The sequence below is a fragment of the Mus musculus genome, chromosome 9, assembly GCF_000001635.26.
Source record: "Mus musculus strain C57BL/6J chromosome 9, GRCm38.p6 C57BL/6J".
NCBI lineage: Eukaryota > Metazoa > Chordata > Mammalia > Rodentia > Muridae > Mus > Mus musculus.
Genome location: NC_000075.6, coordinates 9,969,169 through 9,982,909, shown reverse-complemented (window position 1 = coordinate 9,982,909; position 13,741 = coordinate 9,969,169). Strand labels below are relative to the sequence as shown.

The following is a 13,741-nucleotide window of genomic DNA, read 5'->3' as shown; positions in this document are numbered from 1 at the left end:
ATCTCTTCTGCAGATTGTACCATGAATCCTTCCTTCCTTCCTTCCTTCCTTCCTTCCTTCCTTCCTTCCTTCCCTCCCTTCCTCCCTCCTTCCCTCCTTCCTTCCCTCCTCCCTCCTTCTCTCCTTTCCTCCTTCCTTTCTCCCTTCTTCCCTCCATCCCTCACTCTCTCCATCTCTCCCTTCCTTTCTTTTTCAATCCTTCCTTTTTTTCTTCCTTCATTCATCTACATGCCTTTAATAATGCATTGAATTGGGAAAAAATGAACCTCAAATTTGAGGTGAAACTGTACAAAGGGTCCTGAGGGTTCAAGGTACATTCTGTTTTAAAAACTCTGGTTAGACCTTAAAAACATCAGAACCTTGAATGACTGAATGCACAAAAACATCTGGGGAAAAAAAACTATCCCTTCATACAACTGTATGAAGGATGCACACAGGGTCAGAAGCTTTCAGGCTGTGGATGCACCTATAATTATAGGTTCTTCATGAACATTTATATTTGTCTAATAACAAGTATACATATTAATAAGCCTTCCATTACTAAGGCAAAACACCTGAGATCTTCAGTTCTCTTGAAAAGAAGGAGAGTTAGTGCTGGCTCATGGTTTCATTGGCTTCAGTCCAGGGTTGCTCATTCTTGTCACATGTTGTGAGATTGCACATCACGGAGAAAATATTCATCTGTAAAGCAGATAGCAATAAGGGTTGAGGGAACTTGAGCCCCATTTGGACACAGCCCTAATGCACTGACTACCTTCAAATAGATCCCAACTGCTAAAGGTTTCAGACCTCCCCATCAATGCAAGAGTCTGGTAACCAACATTTCTATATTTAGGTCTTTGGGGAAGCCCCCTGTGCTAATCTCATGGGTGTCACAATCTCGGCTATTTTCCTATATTTGTAGTTTTACTTGGGCTCCATGTTGAGTAGTAGGAGTCATACAGAAGCTCTGCACTTCAGGTCTGCCTATGAGAGAGTAAAGCTACATTCTGAGGTTGCCCATTTTGTAAAAGAATTAGAACCATCATTGGTAGCAGGCAGTTAGTTTGGTTTATGTAACAGCATTGGTATTAAAATATAATGTAACAAAGGATAGAACATGAAGAGACCCATGTTGTTAAATAATAGGTAAAAGAAAGATAAGTTTGTAAGTGTGGTGTACATAGGTTAAAACTATAGAATTCAAGAAAAAGTAGCAAAAATGAAAACTCTACATTTTGGGAGTGATTTGAAGTTCAGAATAAACTGCACAATTGTTCACATGGGTGTCCTGTGGCATAATGTATGGTAGATTTATGGGTTAATTTCTTTGACACCTCTAGCTTCTATTGCTTTATTCAAAGCCTAGTTTTAAACTGTCACAGAAAAAATTGCACCCCACATTAAACTAAACCTTGCTTGTTAGCAGTCACAATTAAAATGAAAGGAACAGATTGAACAAGAGGGAACCTCGTGAGGAACAAATGAAGGAAGGGGAAAAGGAGAGGGAGGGAGGGAGGGATGACTGATGGAAGATAGAAGGAGGGAACGGAGGCAGAAGAGAGACAGTGAAGTGGTGTCCATAACTTAAGCAGCTCTATGGGGGGCTTAAGAAGTAAGGCATTCTGTGTACAGAAAGCATAGTACATAAAGATATGTAGCATGTGCCCCAGCCAGTGATTTGGGCATGACAATAACTATATTGTATCTATGGTTTAGGCTTGCATAGAATTTAATGCATCTGTAACCAGGGTGCTTAGGATAGAGGCATGTTGTAATGTTTCAGATAGCTGAGAAAGGACAGTTGCACTGCAGTTGTAGAAAATAGAGAGCAGATATACTGTCATTAAAGTCCTGAGCAGCACCTTCATTGATTATAAGATATTTTACTGTCTACAGTTTAATTATATGCATTTTCAAGGCAACCTTTTTGAGGTTATTTTCTATCTTTCTTTCTAGAACTAAGCATGCTGTTCAGGAAACAGTAAATAGTTTTTATTATAAACCTGTGTTATTATAATGTTTATTGCTTTTATATAAACATCACTCTTCAGGATTCAGCTTGAAGCAAGTGGATGGAAAGACTGAGGAGTGACTGCTGGCAGGTAGTCACTGAGAACTTCTGCTTGAAGCTGTGCATTGCCAGAGCTTCACAAGAAAACTTATGTTCTAGGCTGTACATTGCCATGGTTCACACATTAGCCTGAGTGACACTTAGGAACAAGAATATCATATCTACAGAGATAAAGGGATTATTACTACAAGTTGAGTTGGAAGCATGTGCTGTGCTTAGGTGAAAGTGTGGATAGAATGTAGGATGCTAGAAAACAACCATGAGACAGAAAGAAAGAAAGAGGAGGAGGAGGAGGAGGAGGAGGAGGAGGAGGAGGAGGAAGAAGAAGAAGAAGAAGAAGAAGAAGAAGAAGAAGAAGAAGAAGAAGAAGAAGAAGAAGAAGAAGAAGAAGAAGAAGAAGAGGAGGAGAAGGTGTTTTAAGGTAACGGTCATAAGAGTGCAAGAAAATACATTCTCTTAAGAGATGTTACAAACAATTGTGAGAAGTACGCAGCAGACACCGAGCCGTTAGCTTTGGTTAAATGAATAAATGAACAATACAAAGCTTATTTTAACAGATGTACAGTATTAGATTTAACCTCCACCCTCACAAAAATAATAAACTTAGTTTTAAAAATTACAACCAAGCAACCAAACAACCAAACAAAAACAGAACAGAATCCAATGTGGAGTTGCTGACTGAAGCTCATCTCTTACCTCCATCCTTGCTAGCTATATAGTAAGAGGAAGATGATCCCTATGGACTGTCTTATCCAGCTTCAGGAGCTACTGACAAATTAAATTATTCTTATTCTTCAAAATTGTGTTTTTCTATGCTTGAAGTTTCAAGAGGGTTTTACCATTCTAAAACTATACATAGGTTAACCTTAGAAAATTATATAAGCTTACAGATTCCCAGTTTTTAAAAATCATCCATGATGATTTTGGGGAAACATTTTCTTGTCTTGAATCTATTACTCTGAAAATGGTGCCATATATGTATTCTCATCTGATGAAAAAATAATAAAGTTGAATTTATGTATGGGTGATAGACTGGGGCAGAGAATCAATCACTGTTTATTATGTTCAATCATCATAGCAGTCCACTGAAATAGGAATTATCATCTACAGCTTACAAATGAAGCTCATTAAAGAAATTCATTCCCAGTTATAGATTACAGCAAGGGTACTAAAGAGAAGGGCTTGAACCTATGTTCACCCGCCAGCTATATCATCCAGCACTGTACATGAGCTTTCTTTGGCTTACAGCTGAGAGCCATAACACTAAAATTGATCTATGTCAGTAAAATGTGTTGAGTCCTCAATACTTAAGATACAGGAACAGAGAAGCAACCAATAACACTTAGCATATGTCAGGAGAGACTTCCAGAATTCCCAAAGACGAGAGGTAATAAGCATGGCTTGCTCTACGCACATCTGCTTCCTGCATCACAAAATGGAACTCGGAGATGGTTCTGAAGCCCAAATGTATCACATAAGTAGCTGCCAGGATACAGTGCATCTGGCGAGGTTCTAACAGTTTTCCACTTCAAAGACCATGTCTCCTCAGTTTTCTAAGCCCTGAAAGACGTGGTCCAGCATAAGCTAGATGAAAGTTACTAAGCAAACCTGGGAATGTTTTTCTCATTTAAATTGTGTGTGAAGGAACGTTTATATGCATGCCTCTGTATGTTTGTGTATACAGAGTATGTGTACACATGAATGTGTATGTGGGTGTTTGTATATATTTGTTTGAGGTGTACATATGTGTGTGTCTTCATGTGTGCATGTGTGCATTGTGATGTGTGTTTATGTCTGTGTGTATGTGTGGTATGTTTTATGTGTGCAAGCATGTGTGTGTGTGTGTGTGTGTGCATGCATGCATGTGTGTGCGCGTGCACGTGATATAACACATGTGGATGTCAGAGGATAATTTGCAGAAGTTAGCTCTTTTCTTCTACCTTGTGATCACAGGAGCTGAACTCGGGTGTGGGATAAGCACCTGTCCCTCTTAAGCCATGTCACTGGTCCATATTTTCATTCTATTGATAAGTGAACAATTCCCCACTATGCAGACCAAGTTGTGGTGTGTGCTGACCCTGTGTTACCATTTACAAGTTAAAGCTACCTCCTCCCCCTAGTTAACTTCAATCTGCTGCCAAAGAAAACTTAAAGGGAACTGTGTGTCTCTGATTTTAAATTACCTGGACTCCTCCAGGATGCTGCACTGAAATACTTTCAGGCTACAATCTAGTATGTGTTTCTAAAACTATCTTCTGTTCCATTTCATTGCATCTCTTATTACTTTCTGCATGTAATTAATGCACAATTGGCAGTTTAGGGAGTATGATGAAATGTTAAAGCAAAGGATAACAACAGAAGAGTGCCATGAACAACACTAAGACGACCTTGTATTGGATGTAACTCCTTGCACATCATACAGTCACAGATGATAACTCATAAATATCTTGATGTTTAGTTATTGAGGAATATTTATTTTATAAATATGGAGTTTATCTTCATTGGGGGGTGGTTTTTTATTTTTTGTTTTTGTTTGTTTTTGTGTGTGTGTGTTTTGTGGTTTTGTTTTTGTTTTTGTTTTTTGTTTTGTTTTTTTGTTTTTTGTTTTTTTGAGACACGGTTTCTCTGGAACTCACTTTGTAGACCAGGCTGGCTTAGAACTCAGAAATTCACCTGTCTCTGCCTCCCAAATGCTGGGATTAAAGGTGTACAGCACCACTGCCCTTATCTTAATTTTTAACATCATCCATGATCCACATTTTCTTTGTGTTTATGTGTGTGTTTATACATATGTGCATATTTGTGTGGCACTTAAAAATCCTTTCTTTTAAATCAGTTGCCAAGCAACTTGTATCCATTGACTGGGAAGAGCATCTGAGGACACAGGCAGTCACACACAAGGTACAAAGTTGCTTTTGTTACTATGTAATACAGATGTTGTCTAATATGGAGCACACTGCTCAGCTCAGCACTAGGAGTGCCCCTGCTTTGATTGTTTCAAACAAATTATATGACCACACAATTATTTCCTTTAAAATATTTTATTTACAAGTAAGTCAGTGAAGAAAATACCTTTAAACTTTTATTTTGTACATTTTATATATGTCCCCAATGTTTAATGATAATGAAATCTTTCTATGTTACCATTTTAAAACTTTCTTCACTAATTATATTGAAGGAACTTGATTAAATTCTGAAAAATTTGTGCTAAGTAAAATTCAAACTCAAAAATTAGTTTTTCGAAATCATTCCCATGTCCACATACACAGACATGTCCACATACACAGACATGTAGACATACATCAGAGCATGTTAAGTGCTGCTGTCCACAGAAATTATTCTTTCAAGTGACTGACTACCTACTATGTAAGCTCTGGAGAGAAGCAAACCAATTGTTTTAAAGTGTGTGTGTGTGTGTGTCTGTCTGTCTGTCTGTCTGTCTGTGTCTGGTTGTGTCATTGTGCGTGTGTTTGTGATGTTTAAGTTATAATTTATGTTTACAGAGATACTTTCTGTAAGCAAAATACTCATACTGTCCTGTCTGTTGTTTGGGAAATAGTTTTTTGTGCAATGACATGCTCCTGTGTGTAATGATATGCACCTAAACTGGGCACTGGTGACCAATGCTTCAGATGCAGGAGAATCTCGGTGAGGTTGAGGTTTGCCTGGTCTACAGAGCTAGTTCTAGGACAGCGCAGACTACACACACACACACACACACACACACACACACACACACACACAAACCCTGTCTAAAAAAGAAAGAAAGGAAGAAAGAAAGAAAGAAAGAAAGAAAGGAAGGAAGAGAAGAGAAGAGAAGAGAAGAGAAGAGAAGAGAAGAGAAGAGAAGAGAAGAGAAGAGAAGAGAAGAGAAGAAGAGAAGAGAAGAGAAAAAATATAATAACGTGCTCCCCTGTGTAATAATGACACCCCCTTATAAAAATGATAAGCCCCCTGTGTAACAATGACATTCTCTTCTGTGTAATAATGGTATGTTACCTCATGTAATCATGACATGCCCCTATATAATGATGTGCTATTCTGTGTAATAATGACACAACCCCTGTATAATACTAATGTGCACCCCTGTGTAATAATGACATGCTCTTCTGCCTAATAATTACATGACCCTCATGTCATAGTGATGTGCTCCCCTGTGTGACAATGGTGTTCCCCACAAGTAATAACAGCATTCTTCCTTGTGTAATATTAATATTCTCCTCTGTGTAATAATGACATGCCCCCCTCAAATAATAATTGTGTATGCTGCTGTGTAATAGTGATGTACTCTCCTGTGTAAGTAAGTGCTCCCCTGTGTAGTGATGTGCTCCCCTGTAGTTACATGAGTGCTACAGGTAAGAACTAAATCTATAGAAATACTGTTGATTTTTGCCGCTGAAGGTTAAATGTGATAAATGGGGAAGTATTGAGCTTGCTTTTCTTTCTTGTTTAAATGTTCACAGCATACCCACACTGGGTACAGAAACTGAATGATACCCAGCTGGACAGTGGGAGTCCTCTGCAGTGGGAATGCAAGGCTACTGGAAAGCCCAGACCCACATACCGCTGGCTGAAGAATGGAGCACCCCTCTTGCCGCAGGTACGGTACATGGGGAGCTCAGAACTTCGGCCTAGCAATTTGAGTACCATGGTATATTCATTAGGGTTTGTAAAGAGAATCTATTATATACTGTGTGGAACCATCACATGGTTAAAAAATGCTGATGGCCTGTTAGCTGAGGCAGGATTAGAAGGTGGGACATCTGGCAGAGAGAGGGGAATTGTGGGAAAGAGTCAGGAGGGAGATTCACCCGAGACTCTGAAAAGTTAGCCATATGAAACTAGGAGAGGTAACTAGACATCTGCCAGACATAGACTAGAAAAAAAAAAGATTATATAAAGTATGAGCTAGTCAGGGAACAAGTCCAAGCTTATGGCCTAAGCATTTATTCATAAAAATTTAAGCCTCATAGTCATTCTTCTGGGAACAAAGAGGCTGAATAGAAACACTCATGTATACAATGGCTACTATTTCTGAGATAAAATACCATAACCAAAAGTAACCATATAACAGTTCATTATCAAAAGCATTTGGGGCAAGAAATCAAGCAGGGCTGGAACCTAGAGGCAGAGCTGATGCAGAAGCTATGAAGGGTGTTGCTTACTGGCCTTCTCCTCTTGGCTTCTTCAACATGATTTCTAATAGAACCCAGGACCACCAGCCCAGGGGTGGCACCACCCACTATGGGCTGGGCTCTTGCCCATCAATCTCTGATTAAGAAAATGCCTAACTGGCTTGCCTATAATAATAGAAGGATTTTCTCCAATGATATTCCCAACTCTCTGATGACTCGGCATGTGTCAAGTTAGCATAAAACTAGCATGTTTACATTGCATGTAGCACAAAGTGGTCCTCTCTTGCCTTCTCATATGTGTATGTATAAATACATATGCAATATGTAAAAATCATTTATTATTTTAATTATGTGATTCCCTGTTAGAGTAATTATATTACACAAAAGTTATTAAAAGCCTATAAATCCGTAGGTAAATATTACCAGTCATGACAGACTTGCTGCCATTTCTAGCTGCCCTTTAGCCCTCATTTGGCTCATGGCCTCCACTGTGTAAGTGATAAAACTGATCTGGAGCACAGGATTACTTGGTTTGTGTTTCTAGATGAAAAAAGAAAAACTAGAAAAAAAAAGTGTAGTGCCCTGTGTTCTGGTGTCCTGGGAAGGGTCTTTTCATGATATCTAAACTTAACAAATGTCTTTTCAATAAATCAATTGCATACTTTTAAAACTATTTCCTGTATGGCAGATTTACATTGATTACTTTTTAATTGCATCATAAGAATGTGAATTTTAATAGCTCTCTCCCTTGGTTGTGGCCTTCACAGGAAGGTGATCAGAGGAGAAATAGATCACTGCTTATGACAAGAAAGAGGGACTCTGTAGACAGTTTTAACAGAGTGTAAAATCTTGCCCAGGCAGGCAGGAGGGTACCATGCTGACTCCTGTACCATTTACCACCTAGGGTCTCAGTTTCTTCCTTTTTAAAGTCATGCCTTTCTCATAGTTTCAAGTTCTGACATTGTCTTCTTCTGAAGTCAGATGAAGCTAAAGAAAATAAAGTTACACCAAGAGAAAGAGACACATACAAAGCCATGAAACAAACTTAGATTTCTGTTCACAAGCCCTTCCTCTGACCTTCTTAGGGAGTCCAACTAGGAGACCACTGATGCTCACATATTTTATTCCCAACATCCAGATTACACAAGTCCCTCTGCCAGATATTGTCTGTGCTGAGTGAATGGGTTTATTTTGAAAATGGTGTCAAATTACCCAGTATCTATATTAATAATGGAATCTCGGTTCATGAAGATGTTAAAACATAAAGAGTTGAGTCTAAAATATCACTGGTTTTAAATTTTTAATAGTAAAATTTGTTTAATATGTACTTTTTTTTCTTACTTTATACTTATCTGATCTGTCCTTTACAAAAACTTCCACATAATGCTAAAGTGTGTATATCTCAGCTGATAAATGTGTATATAACCTAACTACATGATAGTTCTTGCTTTTGGGGATCTGTGCTAGTTTGTTGAGAAGTAAGAGAAGAGTCACACCTCTGGCCAAATGGACACAGGGACCATGGCCATGAGTTAATATAACTCTGTTATACTCCATGCTCTCTGTCCTTTCCTGAATGGGACAATTTTGTATTTCTGCTGCATAAAAGGAATGCCTATTAACCCCATCTTTCTTATTATTATTATTATTATTATTATTATTATGTATTTATTTCATTTACATTTCCAATGCTATCCCAAAAGTCTCCCACACCCACTCCCCCACCCACCCACTCCCCCTTTTTGGCCCTGGCGTTCCCCTGTACTGAGGCATATAAAGTTTGCACGACCAATGGGCCTCTCTTTCCACTGATGGCCGACTAGGCCATCTTCTGATACATATGCAGCTAGAGACATGAGCTCTGGGGGTGCTGATTAGTTCATATTGTTGTTCCACCTATAGGGTTGCAGATTCCCTCAGCTCCTTGGGTACTTTCTCTAGCTCCTCCATTGGGGTCCCTGTGATCCATCCAATAGCTGACTGTGAGCATCCACTTCTGTGTTTGCTAGGCCCCGGCATAGTCTCACAAGAGACAGCTATTATCAGGGTCCTTTCAGCAATATCTTGCTAGTGTATGCAATGGTGTCAGCATTTGGAGGCTGATTATGGGATGAATCCCCGGGTATGGCAGTCTCTAGATGGACCATCCTTTTGTCTCATCTCCAAACTTTGTCTCTGTAACTCCTTCCATGGGTGTTTTGTTCCCAATTCTAAGAAGGGGCAAAGTATCCACACTTTGGTCTTCGTTCTTCTTGAGTTTCATGTGTTTCGCAAATTGTATCTTATATTTTGGGTATTCTAAGTTTCTGGGCTAATATCCACTTATCAGTGAGTCCATATCATGTGAGTTCTTTTGTGATTGAGTTACCTCACTCAGGATAATGTAACCCCATCTTTCTTGTTTCTTCTTTTGAATTCAACTAACTAGTCTACCAAGCAAAGCTGTCTCAGACAAGATAAAAAACACTGAGCAATAAACCATAATTGATTTCCAAAAGGCAATTGGAAATCATAATTGATCTAAAAAGGTGATATATATATATATATATATGTATATATATATATATATACACATATATATGTATGTGTGTGTATGTATATATATATATATATACATATATATATATATGTATATATATATATATAATAGAATTACAGAATGATGGCATCTCTGTTAACTAGATACCCCTTTGGGTGGTCTCTGGGATTTTAAGTGTGTGTTTCACTTGAGCTGTTTGCTTTCTAGATCTCATTTCTGTTTATGCCATTACAGAGCAGAGTGGACACAGTGAATGGAATATTGGCGATCCAGAGTGTGAATCAATCAGATGCTGGGATGTATCAGTGTTTGGCTGAGAATAAATATGGAGCTATTTATGCGAGTGCTGAGCTGAAGATTCTAGGTATGCAGTTTTTTTGGCAAATAAAGAAGAAAGACATTTGGCTTTCTTCTCCCTTATTCCAACTATGCTGAAGTTTTATGATGCGATTCTAAAACACATTTTAAAGCTGAAAAGAAGCACTATATCACAATGATATTCCTTCTGCAATTTCTCCCATCATGTTTTTGTGCTTGACTTCATCATAAATGGCTGATATGTCATTTGCTATGACAGAGGATAAAATCATGTAAGAGAATATGTTAATTTTCACAGGAGAAACTGTGGAGTGTGTACAGGACTGTTCTCAGTTCCATTCTTTTGCTGTGTTTAAATGCCCTAACACAGCAGCTTAAGGGAGCAAAGTTTATTTGTCTTACACTCCCAGGTAACAGTCCATCAGGGAAGGAAGTCAAGCAGTAACCTGAAGCAGAAACTATGGAACCATGATGCTTCGTACTAGCTCCAGCAGGCTCATGCTTAGTTTTCCTATACAGCTCAGAAGCATCAGCCTAGCAATGGTGCAAGCAAGGTGAACCAGGCCCTCTTATATCACCTAATAATCACAATAATCCCACACATACATACGTAGCCTAATCGTTTCTGAGCAATTCCCCATCCGAGATTTTACTCATTGACAACTCTAGACTGATTTAAGTTGACAAAGGTAAGAAGGACAGGGATCCCTTATTTGGCCAGCGTGTCCTATTCCCATAGAAATGTCAATGTTTTCCTAAATATTTCTAATTACTACTGTATAATTGACACTGCAGAAAAGAAACACCAAAGTGAATAGCACCCTGGTTATAGCCATCTGCATCAGAGAGAAAAGCCTCTCTGGGATCCAGAGTGCAAGTATTAAAAACTCCACCTTTGCTTAAATCAGACCCTGGGCAGGAGCTTAAGTCCACTGCAGAATACTGCAGGAACGATTTCACCCAGAGTCATACTGAGGATACCTGCACTGTAACACTTACATGGGTCCCTAAGCCCTAACTGTTGTTCAGGTATGGCTGCAGTACAAAAAGAGAGACTTAACTGCTCAATGTATTTCAGAACCTTCTGTAAACATAACATTTACAGAGAAAAATGGATGGTCCCTGGGACCTGCAAAGGTACCATTTACATATAAACTAAGTGTAATACATCATAGGTACTCAGTTATGAATATTTACAAGTGAAATTGCTCTACGTTACAAAAAAATCATAGCTAATAGATACAGGATTCCATCACAATTTCATCAAATCAAATCAAATATTAGTTACAAATCAAATAGTAATGTATTGCCTTGTCAACACGTTTCAGTGTCTCAGAATTGAAACGTTGATTCAATCACTAGTCAAGTCAGTGCTTCCCCCAAAACAGTCTCAAACCCTTCTCTTCATACATACTTTCAAAACTTTCAAAAGTATCTTTTATGAGTCAATCCCAGGAGCAGCCAAAACCATTACGTGTATTCTTACCATGCCTTCCTCTGCTCGTCATCAATATTTTGACAGGCCTCAATTGTTCTGTATTTATTGTACTTTATTTTTGTACTGTCCTGCATCGTATGGCTTTAACATGAGCATAAATTACTGCTGAGAATTACGCAAAGGTTCAACTTGCATAAACAACCACTCACTCAGGCACTGGAAACTTATATATTTCAGAGAAAAAAAGAATCTTAATGTAAATATGTAAATCCTAATGAATGTTGGTACTTAGATGAGTAATTGAGACACATGAAATAAGTTTTGAGTTAAAAGTAATATAGTTCCATTTCTTTAAAGATTTTTTTCTTTGAAAACTTCAGTCACCTCTGTATGATTCTAAAGTAACATGAGGAGGCCTAAATTAAATTAAGAAATCGAAGTCAAAAATTGTCTTGCCTAGAACTTAAGTCTATCACTGCAAAGAAGCCCAAAGTTGAGTCTCTTGACTGACCTCCTAACCAATGACTAAGTGACTCCCAATCTTCCACAGTTACCTTGGTAATCATGAATAAAGTATCATTTATCAAAGTATTCTTTATTTGTAAGCTCCACTAAAATATTTCTTAATTAATAAATTTTGTGCTAATGCCATATAGTTTTTGTGAGATTTTTAAGAGAAACTATGCCAGAGAAAGGAATTGAACATGTGGGTAAATGAACTTTAATTCTCAGCATTGCCTCTGATGGAGTTCAATTCTCTTTACCACAGCTTCGCCGCCCTCCTTCGAACTGAATCAAGTGAAGAAATCCATAATTGTTACCAAAGACCGGGGAGTGCTCATAGAGTGCGAACCCCAGGGATCTCCAAAGCCAGCCATCTCCTGGAGGAAGGGAGACAAGGCAGTGAGGGCGAATAAAAGGTGACAACTTTACTTTGCAGTTCAATCTCTTACCATCAAAACTAATGTCTTTTTGTTAGTATATGCAGTGAGGGACTTCTCCAAGTTCTCTTCATACACTCCCAGCTACACACTTCTCCTACTAACCTATAGTCCGTAATCCCTCTTCTTCCTCACACCCTGCCCCCCCAAGTAGTTCCGCCCTCTGCTGAGAACAAAACCACGTGTCTAGAGGTTGCGAATGACACACATGAGGTATGTAAGTCTTGCAGAGATTATGAGATGTTTCAAAAAAGAACTAAAATGTGATTTTTTTTTCTATATCTGACCCTAACAAGGTCTATCTCACTTCAACAACTTCTTTGCCACCTGGCAAGAAGTTCACTCTATTTTAAATGAAACTCGCTGGTTTTGCTTTCATTTTGGCTTTGCATAATGGTGGACCACATATTGTCTGTGATCATTTTACCTTCTGTGTTTTTGTTTGATGCTGGTATTTAGATAATGTGACTATGTTCTGGGTTTTCTGCATAGTCCTTTGAGGATCAAATTTGTGCCATGTGATGTTTTTCCAATGTTTGCTTTTCTTTTTTTAATCATTTGGGTGAAAATGAAATAGGATTAATTTGGTGGCAGCATGCATATGTAAAATATGTAGAAAAATATTCATCATATCAATGTTTGTCTCTGGAAATCAAGAGGCAAAGTTTAAAAAAAAATCCAGACAATGTGAATGAATCCATCCTGCTGTGCTCTGTCTTGTATCTGCAATGGTCTGGCAAGTTCCAAGCTTTGCTACTCATTATTCAGTGCTGTTAGAGGTACTAGTTAAGATGTGCTAAAACATCTGCTATGGAAGTTACAGCATATATTATTGACTTGACGAGTTCTGCATGTGCAGAGGTAAGTATCAGAATACTTAGGCAACTCAAGACAGCACTGGTGTCTACTCTAGTAACTTTGGATTTTTTATTTCAATTTTGAGAAATTTCTTTACAAAGTGATGTTTCAGTAACTCTTAGATAACTGATCTAAATAGTCTCAGCTGAGTCTTGTTTCATGGTTGAGTTCAGGTTGGGCAGGCAGGACCTCTTTGTTTAGCTGGGATGATCTGAGCAGTCAGAATAAGCTTCTTGGTTTCACAGAAAATTCTGTCTTGTGCAGGAAGTACACGACAAACTGTTATATCAGCATTTCCCTTTGGCTGAATCAAAAGGTATAAGCTATTCTATTTTGAGTGTGTTATTTTATTTTGTTTTGAGGCAGCCTGGAAATCTTCTCCTATTTACTGCAGTTCACATGAGTGTTCATCAGCTATTCAGCAATATCATACTGTGAGTTTAAAATGAGGTGGCATCA

The 13,741-nt window shown here is 38.3% G+C and overlaps 1 protein-coding gene across 14 annotated transcripts in view; it reads left to right on the top strand.

Annotated features, from left to right (window-relative positions):
* The window catches only part of Cntn5 (contactin 5), a 1,270,553-nt gene that overhangs the window by 921,866 nt on the left and 334,946 nt on the right, over window positions 1–13,741 (top strand). For all 14 annotated transcript variants that reach the window (XR_003947896.1, XR_003947895.1, XM_017313363.2 and 11 more), the window contains 3 exons: window positions 6,517–6,653; window positions 9,962–10,091; window positions 12,253–12,403. Coding sequence is in view for 12 of the 14 variants with exons in the window: in XM_017313363.2 (XP_017168852.1) it covers window positions 6,517–6,653; window positions 9,962–10,091; window positions 12,253–12,403 (418 nt within the window). In the remaining 2 variants the exon portion in view is untranslated. The remainder of the gene's footprint in view (window positions 1–6,516; window positions 6,654–9,961; window positions 10,092–12,252; window positions 12,404–13,741) is intronic.